This window comes from Hylobates moloch, unplaced genomic scaffold (assembly GCF_009828535.3).
Source record: "Hylobates moloch isolate HMO894 unplaced genomic scaffold, HMol_V3 SCAFFOLD_19, whole genome shotgun sequence".
Lineage (NCBI taxonomy): Eukaryota > Metazoa > Chordata > Mammalia > Primates > Hylobatidae > Hylobates > Hylobates moloch.
The window spans coordinates 72,012,580-72,035,037 of NW_026652294.1; the positions used below are offsets into that span (position 1 = coordinate 72,012,580).

At 43.3% G+C, this 22,458-nt stretch overlaps 1 protein-coding gene across 1 annotated transcript in view; it reads left to right on the plus strand.

The window, feature by feature from the left end:
- GLDC (glycine decarboxylase) overlaps positions 1-22,458 on the plus strand; it is a 112,244-nt gene that overhangs the window by 40,691 nt on the left and 49,095 nt on the right. The window contains exons 12-19 of the mRNA XM_032138741.2: positions 1,035-1,131; positions 8,417-8,522; positions 10,547-10,686; positions 11,314-11,394; positions 14,536-14,633; positions 15,129-15,213; positions 15,389-15,430; positions 16,543-16,685. Of these exons, the coding sequence (XP_031994632.2) occupies positions 1,035-1,131; positions 8,417-8,522; positions 10,547-10,686; positions 11,314-11,394; positions 14,536-14,633; positions 15,129-15,213; positions 15,389-15,430; positions 16,543-16,685 (792 nt within the window). The remainder of the gene's footprint in view (positions 1-1,034; positions 1,132-8,416; positions 8,523-10,546; positions 10,687-11,313; positions 11,395-14,535; positions 14,634-15,128; positions 15,214-15,388; positions 15,431-16,542; positions 16,686-22,458) is intronic.

Genomic DNA, 22,458 nt, shown 5'->3' on the forward strand with positions numbered 1-22,458 from the left:
TTTTTGAGACGGAGTCTCACTCTGTCACCCAGGCTGGAGTGCAGTGGTACGATCTTGGCTCACTGCAACCTCCGCCTCCCAGGTTCAAGTGGTTCTTGAGCCTCAGCCTCCCAAGTAACTGGGATTACAGGTGCCTGTCACCATGTCTGGCTAATTTTTGTATTTTTATTTTTAGTAGAGACGGGGTTTCACCATGTTGGCGAGGCTGGTCTCAAACTCTGGACCTCAAGTGATCCGCCCGCCTTGGCCCCCCAAAGTGCTGGGATTATAGACATGAGCCACCATGCCCGGCTCGTAAAATCTGTGTGATTTTTAATTGTTGTGTCATTTTTTAATTTTTCGAATGTTTTCAGTCCGTGATTGGTGGAATCTGTGGTGCAGAATCCACAGAGAGCCAACTCTTTTAGATTTTGTCAGATATTTCCACTTTTCCTGTGTCTCCTAAGAAGTTCAGAGTGAAACTTAATCCTCCCAGTCACCATTATTATATTTGTCTGGGAAATTCCTGCAAAATTTTCTTTCAAAATTCCTAAACTTATTGTGTATACCTTGGTGTCTCAGAGTACAGTCTAAAAATCAGTAATCCTGCTGGGCCCAGTGGCTCATGCCTGTAATCCCAGCACTTTGGGAGGCCAAGGCGGGCAGATCACCTGAGGCCAGGAGTTCAAGACCAGCCTGGCCAACGTGGTGAAACCCCGTCTCTACTAAAAATACAAAAATTAGCTGGGCGTGGTGTCAGGAGGCTGATGCAGGAGAATCGCTTGAAACTGGAAGGCAGAGGTTGCAGTGAGCTGAGATCGCGCCACTGCACTCCAGCCTGGGCGAAAGAGCTAAATTCTCTCAAAAAAAAAAAAAAAAAAAATCAGTAATCCTGTTTAGATGAGGAACATTTAGAAATTGTTTCTTTATGAACTTGCACCCAAGTACATTTGCAGAATTCACTTCAAGCTGGGAAGGAAAGAAGTAATTCTATTTATAGCATCGTCTAGTGCTGTGATCATCTGTGCTAACTGGATGCCTTATTCTTGGTGTAGAGACGCCACTGGGAAAGAAGTGTATCGTCTTGCTCTTCAAACCAGGGAGCAACACATTCGGAGAGACAAGGCTACCAGCAACATCTGTACAGCTCAGGTAAATCACACGTCTGACCTGACTACTGAATGCCTTATGATATACAGAAATGAGCTACTCATTCATTCATTCATTTGTTCATTTATTCACTACCTCCTGAGCAGTGAGCACACCAGAAATGGCAAGATCTTATTGGTGTAGAAGGCTCGTTGTCTTATGAGAACCAAAATACAGTGTTGGCTGGGTGCGGTGGCTCATGCCTGTTAATCCCAGCACTTTGTGAGGCCAAGGCAGGCAGGTTGCTGGAGCCCAGGAGTTGGAAACCCGCCTGGGCGACATGGCGAAACACCGTCTCTATGAAAAATAAAATAAAATAAATTAGCTGGCAGTGGTGGTATGCTCCTATAGTTCCAGGTGCTAGGGAGGCTCAGGTGGGAGGATCACCAGAATCTGGGAGGTTGAGGCTGCAGTGAGCCATGATTATGCCACTGCACTCCAGCCTGAGTGACAGAGGGAGACTCTGTCCCCAACTCCTGCCCTCACAAAAAAAGTAAAAAAAAAAAACACTATGTTTTACTGGTGTTCTTTATATGCACACCCTTTGCCTATGCTTTCTCTTCACCATACATGTTTTAATATTAAAAAAATAAAAAGCATTATTAGTTTCATTTTACCCGTAATCACATCCTCAGATCCAGAACAGGCAAAGCATAAGAAAGGACAAAAGAGGCCACTCTTCACTTTTATATACACACTTAAAATATATGTAAATTGAAAGATGGATATCAGGGTCTCTAGTATTCTTGGCATTGGGCCAGGTTTGTTATGGGTGGCAGTTGAGACACCCTCTCTTAGGACTGAGAAGGAGCCTCTCCAGGAAGGGGTTGAGGAAGGCAAAGCGAGGGCATTTGAGATAACTGTGCTTGAGGGGATGGTGGTAGTTATGAGGCACTCTTACTGGGAGATTATGACTGGCATTCTTTTTTTTTTTTTTTTTTTTTTGAGACAGAGTCTTACTCACTCGCCCAGGCTGGAGTGCAGTGGCGCAATCTTGCCACACTGCAACCTCTGCTGCCCGGTTTCAAGCAATTCTCCTGCCTCAGCCTCCTGAGTAACTGGGATTACAGGTGCCTGCCACAGCGCCAGGCTAGTTTTTGCATGTTTAGTAGAGATGGGGTTTCACCATCTTGGCCAGGTTGGTCTTGAACTCCTGACCTCATGATCCACCCACCTCGGCTTCCCAAAGTGCTGGGATTACAGGCATGAGCCACTGCACCTGGCCATGTCTGTCGTTCTTTAAAAGGATGGGATAAAGCAGGAAGAGCTTCCTGGGTTCTGACCAGGGTTCTGGGTTCTGCTCCTTGAAGTTGTTCCAGGGCTTAGGTCGAAGTGTTTGTGAAACCCAGCCAACCCCTAGGATCAGTTGGAGGCCCACTCCTGAGCACAGGATCCATTCTAAGTGCATCTCTTTTTTTTTTTCTTCTTTAAGACAGAGTCTTGTTCCTGCGTCACCCAGGCTGGAATGGGGTGGCGCAATCTTGGCTCACTGCAACCTCTGCCTCCCAGGTTCAAGTGATTCTTGTGCCTCAGCCTCCTAAATAGCTGGAATTACAGGCCACCACACCCAGATAATTTTTGTGTTTTTAGTAGAGGCAGGTTTCATCATGTTGGTCAGGCTGGTCTCAAACTCCTGACCTCAGGTGATGGTCCTGCCTGGGCCTCCCAAAGTTTTGGGATTATAGGTGTGAGCCATGGCACCTGGCCTCTTTTTTTTTTTTTTCTTGAGACAGATTCTTGCTCTGTTGTCCATTCTGGAGTGCCGTGGCATGGCCATAGCTCACTGCAGCCTCAACCTTCAACCTCCAGGGCTCAAATTATTCTCCGCCTCCTAAGTAGCTGGGAGAATGGTTACATTCCACCATGCCCAGCTAATTTTCAAAAAAATGTTTTGTAGAGACGAGGTCTCGCTTTGTTGCTCAGGTTTGTCTCAAACTCCTGAGCTCAAGTGATCCTATCTTGGCCTCCCTTAGTGCTAGGATTATAGGCATGAGCCACCGTGCCTGGCCATTGTAATTGCATCTCTTCTATGAAGTGTCAGAGAGAGATATCACAGATGCTTCATTGGCAGGTAGAGTGCTCTTTCATCTCAGGGCTTTGGCGTCTAGAACCACCTCTGAAAAGCGTCTCCAGGAAGGCAGTGGGCAGTAAGATCTTATAGTTGGTTCTGCAGCCACGGGTCTTTGGAGCCGTTTCCTCAGTTGGTCCTTTTGTATTATGTTTTGCCTCAGGAAGGTGCCACCTCTTTTCAAATAAGAGCTCTTCCAGTGTGATAGGAAGGAAAGCTGGTTGGCACAGGCTTTTCCTCTGTTGAACAGCAAGCTGATCTTTATTTATTTGTTTTTTTTGTTTTGTTTTGTTTTGTTTTGTTTTTTTTTTGAGGTGGGGTCTTGCTCTGTGACCCAGGCTGGCATGCAGTCGCCCAATCTCAGCTCACTGCAACCTCTGCCTTCCAGTTTCCAGCGATTCTCTTGCCTCAGCCTCCTGAGTAGCTGGGATTGCAGGCGCCTGCCATCATGCCCAGCTAATTTTTCTATTTTTAGTAGAGACAGGGTTTCACCATGTTGGACAGGCTGGTCTCGAACTCCTGACCTCACGATCTGCCCACCTCAGCCTCCCAAAGTGCTGGGATTACAGGCATGAGCCACCGTGCCTGGCCACATGGTGATCTTTATATGATGGCCTCACTTTCTGTAGCTTACCCTCCATTTGTTGAATTCTCTGCTTATGTTTTCCCTTTCGGTGCAGCTGACTGCTCCTGTCTTGCTGTTTCTCCCCAAGTTCCCCTCTGATCATAAGTCCATTTAGGGCCTCAGTTTTCTGCTTCTAGGTTCATTTTCCAGGTGAACTTGGGCTATCTGCAGTGAACCAATTATTTTCGTTTCTTTCTTTCTTTCTTTTTTTTTTTTTTTTGAGATGGAGTGTTTCTCTTGTTGCCCAGGCTGGAGTGCAATGGCGTGATCTTGGCTCACTGCAACCTCCGCCTCCCGGGTTCAAGTGATTCTCCTGCCTCAGCCTCCTGAGTAGCTGGGATTACAGGCACCCACCACTATGCCTGGCTAATATTTTTTGTATTTTTAGTAGAGATGGGGTTTCACCATGCTGGCCAGGCTGGTCTCAAACTCCTGACCTTGTGATCCACCTGCCTTGGCCTCCCAAAGTGCTGGGATTACAGGTATGAGCCATTGTGCCCGGCCTTATGTTCGTGTTGCTTAATTTCTTCCAGTTCATGTATAGCTGATAATTTAGTATTTAACTTGGGTTGAAAGGTCTGTATCTTTTCCAGCAATTGTTAAAATGTTTGCCCTGGAGATGGCCATACTCCAGCTTGTCTGATTTTCATCCTCTTATTTTGATGATCTTCTAACTCTTTGCTGTCTATTTCACTGCATATGTGCCTTTTCATAGTTGATTGCATAAAAGAATTACTCATAACTCCAGTTTCACTCTTTGTAAGCATTCAAGTCTCCCTGTTTTGTTAGGAGATGACTAGTGTCTTTGATTTGTTCCTGTTGTGCTGTAGGTCTTTGACCCCCGCCTTCTGTTGTAGCAGCTATTCCACATTCTTCTCACTCTTGCTCTTCTCTCTTGTCAATGGGGCGGGTGGGGGGGGTCCACTCTTAGTTTCGCATCGTGGATGGGGCATGACTCTTTTTTAATCTCTGAAAGTGTGTTAATGATTCTTTTTTAAATAAAATTTTCTATAGGGAGTCTCTCTCAGCCTATTCTGGCTCAGCAGGCCCCATCCTAAAACAAAACTGAAAAAAACAGGGTGCAGTGGCTCACACCTGTAATCTCAACACTTTGGGAGGCCAAGGCAGGAGGATTGCTTGAGTTCAGGAGTTTAAATGCATCCCAGGCAACATAGTGAGACTCCTGTCTATATAAAAAAGTACAAAAATTAGCCAGGTGTTGTGGTGCACACCAGTATCCCAGCTACTCAGGAGGCTGAGTTGGTAGCAGTGCTTGAGCCTGGGAGGTCCAGGCTGTAGTGAGCTGTGATCACGACACTGCACTCCAACCTGGGTGACAGAACCAGACCCCACCTCTACAAAACAAAAAGGAAAAGAAACAATTTTTCTATAAGTTTGTGGCATTACTACAGATGTCTGAATTTTCATTATGTTCTGTTCTTTATATTCTCACTTCTTTTTTTTTTTGGAGATGAGTCTTGCTCCCTCGCCCAGGCTGGAATGTAGTGGCGCCATCTTGCTCACTGCAAGCTCCACCTCCCGGGTTCACGCCATTCTCCTGCCTCAGCCTCCCGTGTAGCTGGGACTACAGGTGCCTGCCACCATGCCTGGCTAATTTATTGTATTTTTAGTAGATACAGGGTTTCACCGTGTTAGCCAGGGTGGTCTCTATCTCCTGACCTCGTGATCCACCTGCCTCAGCCTCCCAAAGTGCTGGGATTACAGGCGTGAGCCACTGCGCCTGGCCATGTATTCTATTTCTTAGCTTCTACCACAATAAGCAGCTCTTTCATTAGCTTTTCTTATTTTTAATATAAAAATCTTTTTAAAACAAAGATGGGAGTCTTACTTTGTTGCCCAGGCTAGTCTTGATCTCCAGGCCTCAAGCGGTCATCCTGCCTCAGCCTCCCAAAGTGTTGGGATCACTGGTGTGAGCCACTGCATTCAGCCTGTTGGCTTTTCTAAAGTCAGGTGTAGTAAGGAATAATTTACATTTATTAGCTTTTTTTATTGAGATGTAACTCACCATAAGTTTCACCAGTTGCAAGTATACAGCGCAATGGTTTTTACTCTATTTACAAGGCTGTGCAACTGTCACCAGTATTTAATTTCAGAATATTTTTATTACCCCCAAAAGAAATTCTATTCCTATGAAGTAATCACTCCTCATCCCTCTCCCCTTCCTATAACCCCTGGCAACTACTATTCTACTTTCTGTCTCACTGGATTTGCCTATTCTGAATATTTCATATACATGGGATCATACAATGTGTGGCTTTTGTACCTGGCTTCTTTGCATAAGGTTTCCAAGGTTCATCCATATTGTAGCACGAATGTGTACTTAATTCTTTTTTTTTTTTTTTTTTTTTTTTTTGGAGATGGAGTCTTCGCTGTGTCCCCCAGGTTGGAGTGCAGTAGCACGATCTCAGCTCACTGCAAGCTCCGCCTCCTGGGTTCACGCCATTCTCCTGCCTCAGCCTCCTGAGTAGCTGGGACTACAGGCGCCCGCCAACACGCCTGGCTAATTTTTTGTATTTTTAGTAGAAACGGGGTTTCACCCTGTTAGCCAAGAAGGTCTTGATCTCCTGACCTCATGATCCGCCCATCTCGGCCTCCCAAAGTGCTGGGATTACAGGCGTGAGCCACCACGCCCGGCCTACTTAATTCTTTTCTATGGCTGGGTAATATCCCATTGTTTGGACATGCCACATTTTGTTTATCCATTCATCAATTGGTAAACATTTGGGGTGTTTCAAATAAGCCTGCTGTGAACATTTCTGTGTAAATTTTTCTGTGGATGTAATGTTTTCATTTCTCTTGGGTGTATTCCTAGCAGTGAAATTGCTGGGTCATATAACTCTACATTTAACATTTTGAGGAACTTCCAGACATTTTTCAAAGTGGCTGCATTATTTTACTTTCCTACCAGCAGCACATGAATTTTCTAATTTCTCTGTATTTTCACCAATGCTTGTTACTTCCTGTCCTTTGGTTATAGCCATCCTATTGGATGTGAAGTGATAATCTCATTGTGGTTTTGTTTTGTATTTCCCTAATAACTAATGATTTTGAGCATTCATTAGCTTTTGATGCTTTTAAGTACCTTAATTATATTATTGTTATTTTATTTATTTATTTTAGAGATGGGGTCTTGTTACGTTCTTCTTGCTGGTCTTGAACTCCTGGGCTAAAGCAATCCTCCCACCTTAGCCTCCCAAAGTCTTGGGATTACAGGCGTGAGCCGCCGATTCAAGCCCATTGTATTTTTAAATTTGTCCAATTTGTGAAAGAAATTGTCATTTTCTTGGTCTCTATTTTAATTTCTTGGTTCTTCTTTTGATATTCTAATGCCCTTTGAAATTTTTAAAAAGTGGTTTTATACTTCTCATCAATTTGTTGTTCAGCCGTGTGATATAGCTTCCTGATTATGGAAGGAATCATCTCTAGATTAAAAAGGGACATCAACCAACCTCTACAATATTGTGGTGGAGGCTTCCAGGGCATTCTGTGAATGTCAGGCCTGGGTTTCTGTTTCCCAGCAACACAGCCATGAGCATTTGGGCACAGTGTGTCATAGATTCTTTACCTCAGCCTCGCCCTCTCCACAGCTGTAAAGTGCTGTGGAGTTTCTGTATTTATTTCTGATTGTTGTAAGGAGTCCACAAGAGTGTTTACACTTTGTCTAGGACTTTTAGTACAAGAATGTCTGTTTCCGTGTTTTCTGATGTCTCTTTCTCCTCATTTACTTCCTTGTTTGCTGACTTCACCTTTGGAAGCTGTTTCTTATTTTGCATTGGCTCTGTAGAGACTTCCTCTAGTAGTCTAGTAGAAAAAAAGATGTACCTAACAAAATGGACCCAGTAATGAACATCAACTGTATTTTGCAGAGACAGGGTTTCGTACTGTCAACCGGGCTGGAGTCCAGTGGCGCAATCATAGGTCACTGTAACCTCGAAATCCTGGGTTCAAGTGATCCATCTTGGCTTCTGGAGTCACTGGGACTACAGTTGCAAACCACCTCGCTCCCAGCTGAAGTGCGCATTTCCATTTTTGCCAGTCCTTTGCCACAAATTCTCCATTCAACTCTTGGTTGGCAGAAGTTCAGCCTCTAGTGTTTTATTTGTGTTCTTAGGAGAATTTTATTCCTGACGTTCTTGAATGTTTAAAAATTGCTTGTTCCTTTTTATTCTTGAAGAATTGCCTGGTTGAGTGTAAAATTCTCAGATCTCACTTTTTCTCCCTGAGGTCTTTATTGCTTCACTGTCTTCCATCATTAAATATTGCTTCTCAATGTCTGATGGTAGTGTGATCTTTGCCCTTAAGGGTGACATGATTTTGCTGCATGGAAGAAGCCCTTTGTAATGGTCAAATGTGAAGGTTTAGTACAGTAATAACTCCAGGGTGTCTTGGATGATGGTTCCCTTCAGGTAGTCAGGCAGGTTATACATTAATTGTCCCCAACTATCAAAGAATGTAGGAAATCTGATCATTTTGTTTTGTCCCTCTCTTCAGTTTTGACATCCCAAGTCAAGTAATTACGCCCTCCCACTAATTGTCTTTCATCACATGATTCTTTAAATGTTCTTATCTTTTAGGCCCTCTTGGCGAATATGGCTGCCATGTTTGCAATCTACCATGGTTCCCATGGGCTGGAGCATATTGCTAGGAGGGTACATAATGCCACTTTGATTTTGTCAGAAGGTGAGTTGGTAATCTGTCTAAAACATTTGGGTGTAATAAAATTGACAAAGTTGAGTAAAATTGAAAATATTGCATGTCCAATACTATAAGCAAAATTAAAAGTCAAATGAGAAACCAGGAAAAATACTTTTGACATCTATGATTGAGTATTTTGTTGTTTGCTTTCTTTCTTTCTTCCTTTCTTTCTCTCTCTTTCTTTCTTTCTTTTTCTTTCCTTTTTCTTGCTTGCTTTCTTGTTTTCTTGCTTGCTTGCTTGCTTTCTTGTTTTCTTGCTTTCTTTCTTGCTTCTTGCTTGTTTGCTTGATGGAGTCTTGCTCTGTCTGTCTCCCAGGCTGGAGTGCAGTGGCACGATCTCAGCTCACTGTAACCTCCACCTCCCGGATTCATGTGATTGTCCTGCCTCAGCCTCTCGGGTAACTGGGATTAAGGTACACGCCACCACGTCTGGCTAATTTTTGTATTTTTGGTAGAGACAGGGCTTTGCCACGTTTTCCAGGCTGGTCTCGAATTCCTGACCTCAAGTGATCCGTCCACTTCGGCCTCTCAAAGTGCTGGGATTACAGGCGTGAGCCACCCTGTGTGGCCTAGACTGAGTGTTAATATTTTTTTCTCTTTTACTCCTGGCAAGCTGTGATATTTTTAATATATAGAACTCTTACTTTCCTACCAGCCCCAAACATAAGAAGGATGAACACCCTAATAGAAAAATACGCAAGAGACATTAAATGTAATTTTAAAAGAAATAAGTATACAAATAAATGGCCAGTAGACATAGAATTTTAGCCCCATTATTAATGAAAGAAATACAAAATAAAGCAATAAACTAGTATTTATCCCATTACATTGGCAATCAGAAGAATGCAGCTATGTGGTGACCTGGACATGGTTACTTGTTTCTGTAATTTCAGCTACTCTGGAGGCTGAGCCAGGAGGATTACTTGAGGCCAGGAGTTCAAGACCAGCGTGGGCAAGACCGAGACCGCATCTCTAAAAAAAAATAAAAATAGGCCAGGCACAGTGGCTCATGCCTGTAATCCTAGCATTTTGGGAGGCTGAGGGGGGGTGGATCACTTGAGGTCAGGAGTTCAAGACCAGCCTGGCCAACATGGTGAAACCTTGTCTCTACTAAAAATACAAAAATCAACTGGGAGTGGTGGCACACTCCTGTAGTCCCAGCTACTCGGGAGGCTGAGGCAGGAAAATCGCTTGAACTTGGGAGGCAGAGGTTGCAGTGAGCCAAGATTGCTCCACTGTACTCCATCCTGGGCAACAGAGTGAGACACCATCTCTCAAAAAAAAAAAAAAAAAAAAAAAAAGAGTGATTAAATCATGGTGCATCCATATGTTTGACTATTGTACAGCCATTAAATATGATTTAAGATAGTGATCTATAGGAAAGCATAGATGAGACCAGGTGTTGTGGTTCATACCTATAATCCCATCATTTTGGGAGGCTGAGATGGGAGAATTGCTTGAGTCCCAGAGTTCAAGGCCAGCCTGGGCAACTTGGCAAGATCACTATCTTCAAAAAATTTAAAAAATTATTAGCCAGGTGTGGTGGCATGAGCCCTTGATCCCAGTTACTTGGGAGGCTGAGGCAAGGGGATTGCATGAGCTTGAACCCAGGAGTTTGAGGATGCAATCAGCTATGATCACGCCACTGCATTCCAGCCTGGACAACAGAGTAAGACCCTATCTCTTAAAAAAAAAAAAAGTATAATGAGATATATATATATATATATATATCTGTTAATACCTGCTTCCCCCATTTCTTGAGAAATAATACACCAAAATATAAGCAGTAAAGCAATTGTATGGTGATTTTCCTTACTCTTTTATATGTATTTCATAATTTTCTACAGCATAATAATAAACATGTTTAGTTTTTAAAAAAGCAATCACCAAAGCACTCCCCAGGGCCAGCAAGAGTCTAGTAGAATTTATCTCTTTATTATTCTGTGACATGTGAATGACTGAGAGCAGGTTTCTATATCAGAGATTGGGGGCTCTCCTATCTTGTATAGGTCTCAAGCGAGCAGGGCATCAACTCCAGCATGACCTGTTCTTTGATACCTTGAAGATTCAGTGTGGCTGCTCAGTGAAGGAGGTCTTGGGCAGGGCCGCTCAGCGGCAGATCAATTTTCGACTTTTTGAGGATGGCACAGTAAGTCAAATTTTCAGTATTTTTACCAGTTTTTCAAATTTTCACTTCCTTTCTCATTAAAAGGTTTTCTCTTTGTTTTTAAAATATCAAAAGCAAAACTTCAGGCACAGTCCTATTTTTTCATAAACAAATGTTATTTACAATATGCAATACTGTGATCTTTTCAGTAACGGATCATTCACCCTTTGCTTTCTTTTAGACTTAGTATTTTCATATGTGGGACTGAAATGCACATATTTTGCTCATAATACTCCTCTCTTCACAGTATGACTGACTTTAAGATAAAGGCTCTGATAACTGACATGCAGGTTAAGGGAAGAAAATCTCCCCAATCTCTGATAAGTAGGTTAAGGGAAGAAAAAGATAAGCATGTCTAGCTTCAGAAGGAGTATCCTGCAGCCGTGGAATGTTAAAGTTCAGAGGTGGCTGGCAAAACTCGAAGCCTTGTGAAGCCTGGGGCTGGTCTAGCCACCTTCCTCTAAGCCTTAGCTTGGATGTAATTGTACCCTGATATTTTGGAATGATGGGATTTTGTTTAGCGCCATCTCCCCTTTGACCTCTCTTGGGATTCCTTCAGTGATCTGGAGTTTAGAGTTGATGTTTTCCATTTTGTTTTTGTTTCTGTAGCTTGGTATTTCTCTTGATGAAACAGTCAATGAAAAAGATCTGGACGATTTGTTGTGGATCTTTGGTTGTGAGTCATCTGCAGTAAGTAAAATAAAAACATGCATTCCTCGTCATAACTATTGGAGGTGGTAGCAAAAGTAGCTTATCTCCTGAGTGTGGGGGAGAAGGGGCCCAAGTGTGACATTGGTAGCTTGTTGTTAAAATTATTCCGCTGACTGTCCCTTGCTAGTCACTACTGACAGCTGGAGGTCACTGCTGCAGGGCTCCAGCCAGTATTATGCAGCCAGGCTAGTTGGAAAGATTGTTAATGGTGTTTCACTGAAAGTCCCTCTAGGCTGGGGATGGTGGCTTACGCCTGTAATCCCAGCACTTTGGGAGGTCAAGCGGGGCGCGGATCACCTGAGGTCAGGAGCTCGAGACCAGACTGACCAACATGGAGAAACCCCATCTCCACTAAAAATACAAAATTAGCCAGGCATGGTGGCGCATACCTGTAATCCCAGTTACTCAGGAAGCCGAGGCGGGAGAATCGCTTGAACCCGGGAGGCGGAGGTTGCAGTGAGCTGAGATCGCGCCATTGCACTCTAGCCTGGGCAACAAGAGCAAAACTCCATCTCAAAAAAAAAAAAGAAAAAGAAGAAAGAAAGAAACTGCCTCTAATACAAAGATGCAAGACATTGGTATCTTGGTTATGTCATTCATTGGAAAATTATGATATTCATTTAATACATACTTATTGAGGACCCAATATGTGTCAGGTGCTATGCTAGGCCCTGAGGACACAGTGGTGAATTAGACATGCTTCTTGTCCTCATGGTGCTTACAGTTTATTAGGGATTCAGACAAACAAGCTTAAGATTAGAATCCAGGTGAGTGATGTGTGAAGATGTTCCGGGAGCTCACAGGGTGAGCTCCTTACCAAGAACACGCGCAGGAGTTATCTAGAACAAGATGGCACAATAGAGGGAAAGGAAGATGGGTCTGAGTGTTCTAGACACTGGAGAAAGCAGTCACAAAGGCCGGGAGAGGGAGTACATGAAAGCTATAAGTGGTTCAGTGTAATGAGTTGCTTTCTAAAATAATGAAGTAGCGGGGACAAGCAAGAGAAAAGTTACCATTCCATGGGATGAGAGTGAAAGAGAGCAGGCAGTAGCTACCTAGACCTGTGGCAAGGTGTTAATCACAACAGCCTACACTGCCTGGTGTGTATTAATCAGTAAGTAAATATTTGTTAAATGGATAGGTGAAAGGAAGTAGAAATACCTTCCAGAGAGCTGAGTGAGTCTTGCTTATATGTGCCCTCTTTGAGAGAGGACTTCAAAGGGTTATACCAGGTAACATTCATAAATCATCAAAGAAGCATCACAGTGTTCTCTTTTAAACCTCAATTAATAAACAGGACTGAGTTAGCTCCTTCTCTGTAGAACTCTGCACTAAATTTAATCACAGATATTTGGCTCATGCATTTGAGAAATGTTTCTGGAGCATCACTAAGGGGTCAGGAGGGCCATTGTTTTAGTTCCTTTGCATTGGAGTACCTGAGGTAAGTAATTTATAAATAAAAGGTTTTTTTTGGCTCCTGGTTCTGCAGGCTGTGCTGTGCAAGAAGCGTTTGCTTCTGGTGAGGGTTTCAGGAAGCTTCCTCTCATGAAGGAAGGGGAAGAGGAGCAGGCATCACATGGCGAAAGAAAAAGGAAGAGAGAGAGAGGAGGGAGGTGCCAGGCTCTTTTTAACAATCACTTCTCTTCAGTTCTCATGGGAACTAGTAGAGTGAGAACTCACTCATTACTGTGAAGATAGCACCAAGCCCATCTTCAACACTGGGGATCACATTTCACCCTGAGATACGGAGGGGACAAGTATTCAATCTGTATTAGTCATATTATTAGCCTGGCGAGGAATGAGGATCAAGCCATGTATTAATTATATATTCTGGATATTCAACCCTTATCAGATATATGACTTACATATATTTTCTTCCATTCTGTGGGTAGTCTCTTAACTTTCTTGATAATGTTATTTAATGCACACACATTTCAAATTTTATAGAAATTCAATTTATCTAATGTTTTTGTGTGTTTATTGTTTATTCTTTTGGTGTCACATTTAAGAAACCATTGCCAGATCCAAGGTCATGCAGATTAGCCCCTATATTTTCTTGTTCTTTTTTTTTTTTTTTTGAGACGGAGTCTCGCTCTGTTGCCCAGGCTGGAGTGCAGTGGCGCAATCTCGGCTCACTGCAAGCTCCACCTCCTGGGTTCACGCCATTCTCCTGCCTCAGCCTCTCTGAGTAGCTGGGACTACAGGCGCCCGCCACCACGCCCGGTTAATTTTTTTGTATTTTTAGTAGAGACGGGGTTTCACCGTGGTCTCGATCTCCTGACCTCGTGATCCGCCTGTCTCGGCCTCCCAAAGTGCTAGGATTACAAGCGTGAGCCACTGCGCCCAGCCTCTTTTTTTTTTTAAGATGGAGTCTCGCTCTGTCGCCCAGGGTGGAGTGCAGTGGTGCGATCTCGGCTCACTGCAAGCTCCGCCTCCTGGGTTCACACCATTCTCCTGCCTCAGCCTCCCGAGTAGCTGGGACTACAGGCGCCCGCCACCACGCCCGGCTGATATTTTTGTATTTTTTTAGTAGAGACGGGGTTTCACCATGTTAGCCAGGATGGTCTCTATCTCCTGACCTTGTGATCCACCCACCTCGGCCTCCCAAAGTGCTGGGATTACAGGCGCCACCGCACCTGGCCTATTTTCTTCTAAGCTTTAGTAGTTTTAGCTTTTAAATTTCCATCTTTGGCCAGGCCCAGTGGCCCATGACTGTAATCCCAGCACTTTGGGAAGCCAAAGCAGGTAGATTGCTTGAGCCCAGTAGTTTGTGACCAGCCTGGGCAGCATGGTGAAACCTCATCTCTAGAAAAATACAAAAATCAGCCAGGTGTGGTGGTATGCACCTGTAGCCCCAGCTACTCAGGAGACTGAGGTAGGAGGATTGAGCCCAGTAGGGCCGAGTCTACAGTGAGTTGAGATCGTGCCGCTGCACTCCAGTCTGGGTGCTAGAGCAAAACCCTGCCTCAAAAAATAATATATAAATAAATAGATAAATAAGTAAAATTATATATTTGATCCATTTTGAGTGCTTTGTGGCCCAGCCACCCAGAAACCTGGATGTCCACATGTGGCTCCAGGCACAGCTCTGGCCCTGTCGTCTCTGTGTTTCTCCTTCAGGAACTGGTTGCTGAAAGCATGGGAGAGGAGTGCAGAGGTATTCCAGGGTCTGTGTTCAAGAGGACCAGCCCGTTCCTCACCCATCAAGTGTTCAACAGGTTTGTGTGTCTTGTGTGACTTCTGCGTTTTGTGCTTTGGTAATCAGCTAGGGAGCTCGGCAGAGTGCTGCTGCTGACTTTGCCTGCTGTGGCCTGGTTATCGTGGCTCAGTTGTGGCTCACAAGTATCTCATCCTCATAAGGATCCTGACTTGGGAAAAGCACACTTTGTTTCCTGGTGGCTCTGATCCCTTGGCACAGTCAGGAAGCAGGGATTTGGGATGAATAATTGCCAGGCTGAAGTTCACGCCCAAGAGCCCTATATCCTCTTCTTCCCAACCTTCAACTCATACCCACAGTCAGCTTCTTGTCCAAGACATCCTCTGAGGTTTGTGGGGGTCTGTGCCCTTCTGTCTGAGTGTAGTTGACATACTGTCCATGGCCAAAATTGATCTGCATTTTGAAAGTGGATTTTGGTGTGTCTTGTATTTCAGGAGGTTGTGCATGGACTCATATCTACTTTTGGGGCCCCTAATTCTGTGTTTTGTGTTCACAGCTACCACTCTGAAACAAACATTGTCCGGTATATGAAGAAACTGGAAAATAAAGACATTTCCCTTGTTCACAGCATGATTCCACTGGTAGTTATTTGTGGCCTATTTTCTCATTTCCAAGCTACCTCAATCCCACCTCTTTTGGTCCTACCTAATATGCTCCAAGAGCAACCAAGGGGTGGCCATGCTGGGAGAATGGAGGATTGACTGATGGACTATACAAAATCACTAATATGATACATTTTGGATGTTCTTCTTAAAGGGATCCTGCACCATGAAACTGAACAGTTCGTCTGAACTTGCAGTAAGTAGCTCACTTCTATAAGTGGATATTCAGCAAGGGGCAGTGTTCTAGCTTCCACCTAAGCCCAGAACTAGTGAAATCTACTGGGACTGTGATTCTGTGATTGGAGAACTATTTTAATAATTCTTTACCTTGCTATTCAGCAATCTTGGGAGTAACCCTGTATTTCTCATGACTTCATCATTTAAATGTATGGGTAAACTTACTGTTTTTTAATAAAATTAATTAAATGTATATGGCATTTATGCCTTTCTATCCTATCCGTCTCCCACCCCCATCCCCTTTTAAACCTGTCATATTAAAAGCTTTTTAAAAAAAATTGTTTATAGTTCTGAATCTCAGGTAGCATTAAGAACCTTAAGCCTTCTTTCTAGAAATCCATTCCTGTCTCAGAAAGATAGGGATTCAAGTCAACGGAAGATTTGTGCAACTCGCTGTTGTGGTTGGCAAGTATCTCTACTAGGCCAGGATCCATTTTAGCAAAGCTTTTTTTTTCTTTCTTTCATTTCTTAACGTTTATTCTGATGTAACAAATCATATCAGACAAAAGAAATCATTTTATATCGTGATAAGATTTCCCTCTCCATTTTTGTAAAAAAGAGAGTCAAAGTCTTGCTATGTTTGCCAGTCTGATGTCAGACTCCTGGCCTCAAGCAGTCCTCCTACCTCGGCCTCCCAGAGTTCTGGAATTATAGGTGTGAACCACTGTACCTGGCCTACCCATTTACTTTTGTGTTTGTTTCTTGTTCTACTTAGTGAAGAAAGAGAACAATATATTGCTATATAAGAGTTTATGCCAACCATACCTGAAGCAACTCATTGTGTTTCATGGAAAGAAATCTATTTTGGGGGCTTTTTTTCCCTGAAAAGTTAGCAAAACATTGTATTTTTGTATAAGTTCCCTTTTTGGACAACTATGTCCCACTTTTAAATGAAGACAGTAATGGTACTTACCTTATAAGGTTGTGGTGGAACTTAAATAAATTAACATATGTATAGCGCTTAGAACAGTGCCTGGCACATAGCTTTTGTCATCATCATCATCATCATTATTATTAAAGCTATTATTGCTATTGCTATTATATATGCATTTTTGTTTTCTTTCTTTTCAGCCTATCACATGGAAAGAATTTGCAAACATCCACCCCTTTGTGCCTCTGGACCAAGCTCAAGGATATCAGCAGCTTTTCCGAGAGCTTGAGAAAGATTTGTGTGAACTCACAGGTTATGACCAGGTCTGTTTCCAGCCAAACAGGTAAGGGCATTTCTTTTCTTGTTGTTTCAGTAACCTATTGTTGTATAGCATACACCACAAAACTTAAAGGCTTAGAACAACAACTTGTTATTTGTGTTATTCTGTGACTTGCTAGACAGTTCCACTCCACTGGGGAGAGCATGGCTAGAAGGTGCATCGTGTTCTCGCTCACATAGCTGGTGAGGAGCTGTGGGCTGGGAGTGCATTTGAGGATGTTCACTAGGGCCATAGTTTTTCTCCATATGGGGCTTTCCTTGTGGTTCCTTGAGCTTCCTTGTTCCTTACAGCACAATGTCAGGGTTCAGAATGCGTGTTCCCAGATGAAGCATGCAGAAGCTGCAAATCTCTAATGGCCCAACCTCCTAAGTTACACTGCATCCCTTCCAGATTAGTCTATCTATTAAAGCAAGTCACAAGGCGAGCGCAGATTGAATTGGGGAGGGGACAACACCTGGGTGTGAATGTTGGGAGATGTGGTTCATTGTGGGCTGTCTTTGGAAGCTAGCTTTTACTACACCTGTCAGTGACACAGCATAAGAAGAAGGATCAAGCACACATGCTGAATTCCAACAAGTGTCTCAGTTTAGCGGGGCCAGGAGAACCTGGATCCTGCTTTGGTAATGTCACTAACTTTGAAAGGTCCCTTCTCCTCTTCCAGCCTCAATTTCTTTGTAAAGGAAAAAGTTTGAAGAAGAACAGTGATTTTCAAAAGCAACAGCCTCCAGCAAAATCTCCTGGGCACTTGTTAAAAATAGAAATTCCAGGCCCCACTCCAGATGTACTGATCATAACCTCCAGGGGTTGAGACTAAGACTCTTTATTTTTATTTTTAAATTTATTTTTATTTTTATTTATTTATTTATTTTTTGAGATGGAGTTTTGCTCTTGTTGCCCAGGCTGGAGTGCAATGGCGTGATCTTGGCTCACTGCAACCTGCGCCTCGCGCATTCAAGCGATTCTCCTGCCTCAGCCTCCCGAGTAGCTGGGATTACAGGCATGCAGCTAATTTTGCATTTTTAGTAGAGATGGGGTTTCTCCATGTTGGTCAGTCTGGTCTCTAACTCCCAACCTCAGGTGATCCGCCTGGCTCGGCCTCCCAAAGTGCTGGGATTACAGGTGTGAGCCACCACGCCCGGCCTAGAATCTTTATTTTTAAGACAAAGCCAAGTGATTCTAATACACAGTCAATTTGGAATCCCCTGGATTTGTGGTCTCTCTGCCTTCATGATGATAGATGACAGATGGACAGGTGATAGATAGATAGATAGACAGATAGATACATAGATACATAGATAGATGAATGATAGATGGGCAGGAATGATGTTATCAGTGTGTGAGTTTACATTTTAGAATATCTTTAGAAAATTGTGTTATGGTATCTGCCCCTAGGTTCTCCACCTCCTACTGCTCAAAGTATAGTTCTCTACCAGCAGCCTCAGAGTTGACCCGTCTGGGAGCTGGTTAGTAATGCAAGATTTCTGTTTCAAGATGCCCTACCTTCTGTTTTGTAACATAGACTACACAGTAAAGCCATGTGCTTTGTAAAAACAATACACCCTATAAAATACAAACCCTTTGGGAAGAGGGTATGTGGCAATGAAAGGACACAGTGCTCTCAATTGTGTCTTAAAGTCTCACTTCATAAATAGGTAGGAGCTGACAGCATGAAAGTCAAGCTTTAGTATACCTTCGTTAGAACTTCATTACTCGTTTTTGTTTTGTTTTGTTCTAAGAGACGAACCTCAGTGAATTGTTAACCTTGAGTCGATGATAGTTATTAAATGTTGAAAATTAAGAAATTTCGCCCTCTAGTGACGGAATATAATCACATCTTCACTGTCATATTGGAGAGTGATTTTTGAAGGCTATTTTAATTCTGGTTATTAGCCCTTGCAATAAATTATGATCCCAGCCAGGATCCCAGAAGACTGACCTAAGAATCAGGAAATTTGTCTTCTTAAAGCAGTGGTTTACAACCTTGGCTAGGAATTAGATCCCATGGTGACTTTATAACATTCCCGATGCCCACATCACAATCCCAGATTGAATCATAATCTCAATGGAGAATGACTGGGGTGAGGGCAGGGACCCAGGCATGAGTATTTCTTTAAAGTTCCCTACATGATTCCAACTTGCATCCAAGGTTGAGAACCAGTGTCTTAGACTATTTCTCCGCTGCTTTTCCCTACATACCTGGTGTTCTTTCTTTGTCCTAATTTTTCTCATTCGTATGATGGACAGTGAGACTCCACACCCTATCCCAATCTTGCAGAGCGTAAGAGATCTTCATCACGATGTCATTCCTGGCAATGATGTCTTCTCTAGTTCCTGAGATTCCCAGCTATACCATCCATTTCCAAGAGCTGATTTGAGCATGGTAGGGGCTTTGCACAATGTTTAGGCTTAGATAAAGGAATGAAGGATGTTTCAGGTCGTGAGCAGAAGCTGCTGTGACAGATGGGAAAATGCCTTATTCTTTGTTGAGAAAGTACAAGGGCCATGCTTCTAGTGAGTAAAGCAATTTGATGTCTTAATTTGCAGAAAAAAGGAAGGGATACACCACATATTCCATATATAAGTGATTTTTTTAAACCTTGTTTCAATCCTATTTTGGCTTATTTGTGCTAATCTCTGCACAAGTGGATGACAAATTCCTTGTCTTATAATTTTTCTGTGTCTACAACAGGGCTTACATATTGGCTAATTTGTCATGATTTACTGCTGGCTAGAGTCTAGTGAAATCTAGGGGACCTATATGCACTTCACGTTTTTTGTAAGAAGAAACACAGGTTTCTTGACTGCTCTGCACAGAGGGAGAATTTCGAATACCATGTCAGCCACTGACGTGATACTCAAAATAGCAGGTGCAGTCAGAGATGTCATCAAGGAATCATTTCCTGGTAATTTCATTTATACCTGACTGATTAGAGTCAGTCGGTGTGTCTGTAGAGTTCTGTAGTCATAAAAGTTTTGAATCTGAATGTTTCCTTTCCCTTTCATTATTGTGTGATATTTCAGATATAACCATGACATAATTTTTAGGAAGTAGCCTTAGTAGTATTTCACAACTCTAAAGTATTTTTTATTGTGGTAAAATATACATAACACAAAATCTACTGTTTTAAGTATTTTTAGGTGTACAGTTCAGAGGCATTAAGTATATCCACACTGTTATACAGCCATCACCTTTATCCATCTGAGAGCTTTTTGATTTTCTCAAATTCAAGCTCAGGACCTGTTAAACAGTTAACTCTTCATTTCCTCCTTCCCCTTTTCCGTGGCCCCTGGTGGCCTCCGTTCTACTTTCTGGCTCCATGAATTTGACTACTTTAGGAACCTCGTATAAGTGGATCATACAATATTTGTCCTTTTGTGTCTGGCGTATTTCAGTTAGCATAATGTCTTCAAGGTTCATCAATGTTGTGGCATGTGTCAGAATTTACTTCCTTTTTTCTTTTTTTCAGACAGGGTCTCATTCTTTTGCCTAGGCTGGAGTGCAGTAGCAGGATCTTGGCTCACTGCAACCTTGGCCTCCCAGGCTCAAGCGATCTTCTTGCTTCAGGCTCCCACTTAGCTGAGACTACTGGCATGCACCACTATGCCTGGCGATTTTTAAAAGTTTTTGTAGAGACAGGTGTCTCGCTACGTTGCCCAGGCTGGTCTGGAACTCCTGACCTGAAGTGATCCTCCTGCCTTGGCCTCCCAGAGTCCTGGGATTACAAGCATGATCTCCCGCACCTGGCCTACTTCCTTTTAAGGCGAATATTTCATTGCATATATATAGCACATTTTGTTTATCCATTTATCAATCGAGGGACACTTGAGTTGTTCCATCCTTTCGGCTGTACTGAATAATGCCACTTTACATTGATGTACAAGTATCTAGTTGAGTCCCTGCTTTCAGTTTTTATTTTGGTATATATTCAGAAGTGGAGTGGTTGGATATAGGGTAATGTTATGTTCAATTTTTTGAGGAATCGCCATACTGTCTTCCGCAGGGGTTGCACCATTTAACATTCCCACCAGCAGTGCACAAAGGTTCTGATTTCTCCACATCCCCCACCAACATTTGTTATTTTCTGTTTCCTCAAGTAATAGCAATTCTGATAGGTGCGAAGTGGTATCTCATTGCGGTTTTGATGGACATCTCCCCAGTGATTAACAACGTTGAGCATCTTTTCATATGCTTACCATGCATTTGTACATCTTTGGAGAAACGTGTATTCAAGTCCTTTGCCCATTTTTTAATTGGGTTTCTTGGGAGATTTGTTGTTGAGTTATAGCAGTTCTTTTTTTTTTTGAGACGGGGTCTCGCCCTGTTGCCCAGGCTGGAGTGCAGTGGCGTGATAACGGCTCACTGCAACCACCGCCTCCCAGGTTCATGCCATTCTCCTGCCTCAGCCTCCAGAGTACCTGGGACTACAGGCGCCCACCACCACACCCGGCTAACTTTTTGTATTTTTAGTAGAGACAGGGTGTCACTGTGTTAGCCAGGATGGTTTCCATCTCCTGACCTCATGATCCACCCGCCTCGGCCTCCCAAAGTGCTGGGATTACAGGCATGAGACACCATGCCCAGCTTTTTTTTTTTGTTTGTTTGAGACGAAGTCTTGCTCTGTCGCCCAGGTTGGAGTGCAGTGGAACGATCTTGGCTAACTGCAACCTTCGCCTCCCGGGTTCAAGCACTTCTCCTGCCTCAGTCTCTCAAGTAGCTGGGATTACAGGTGCCCACTACCACAGCTGACTAGTTTTTGTATTTTTAGTAGAGATGGGGTTTCACTATGTTGGCCAGGCTGGTCTCAAACTCCTGATCTCAGGTGATCCTCCCACCTCAGCCTCCCAAAGCGCTGGGATTACAGGCGTGAACACCACACCCAGCCTATATATTCTTAATTCCTTATCAGATATATGATTTGCAAACATTACCTCTCATTCCATGAATTTCCTTTTCACCGTTTACAGTGTTTTTTTGATGCACAAAGGTAACTCTAAATATACAATAACCATAAAGGATTTGCACCTTATCTAGCACAATGTCTGTGGCCTTCGCTAGTAAATATTATCTTTTGGTCAGCCTGGATAGTCTAAACTGTACCCACTCTTAGTCCATTTTTATGTACATTAACTTTTTCATTCCTACTATTCATGATCTACCATGGTACCATTTAGATTTATATTCTGTATTTTCTGCGTTGACCTGACCTATGAGAGAGACATAGACCCTGACTGGAGAGGAGGGCTCTGCATTGGAAATGCTATGTTATTGACCCAAATACCAGTTGGCTCTGAATGCTGGTAACTGTCTGTCAGAGATGCCACTATGCCTCTGGTATGCTTGTGTCTTACTTGGGGTTTCCCAAAATCAGGCCCTGAAACAAGGACTTCAGTACGTTTATCTAGTTGCTGATCCCGGAAAGCACAGTGAAGTACAGAGGTGAGACAGGGAAGTGAGGAAAACTGGAAAAGGTTGTATTCGTGACCAGGTTATCACCATCACTGTGTGGGGTTCTAGAGCTCAGTCCCACTGGGGGCACTGTGGGAGACTGGATGCAACATGCCTCCGATTTGTCCCAATGTAGAGCTGAGGAAGCCAGAGTATTGACCAACTGCTCCTTCATTGCCCAGAAAGGACTGAGAAGCTGGAGTTAGCAACGTTTGTTCTTCGTTTGTTGAGGGCCTCTTCCCGAGGGCCTTAACCCCTCAATACTTGAGGCTTGGTAGTTATGGGCTGTCTGTCTTTCAACCAAGAACGTGTCTGGCAGAGAACATCCTC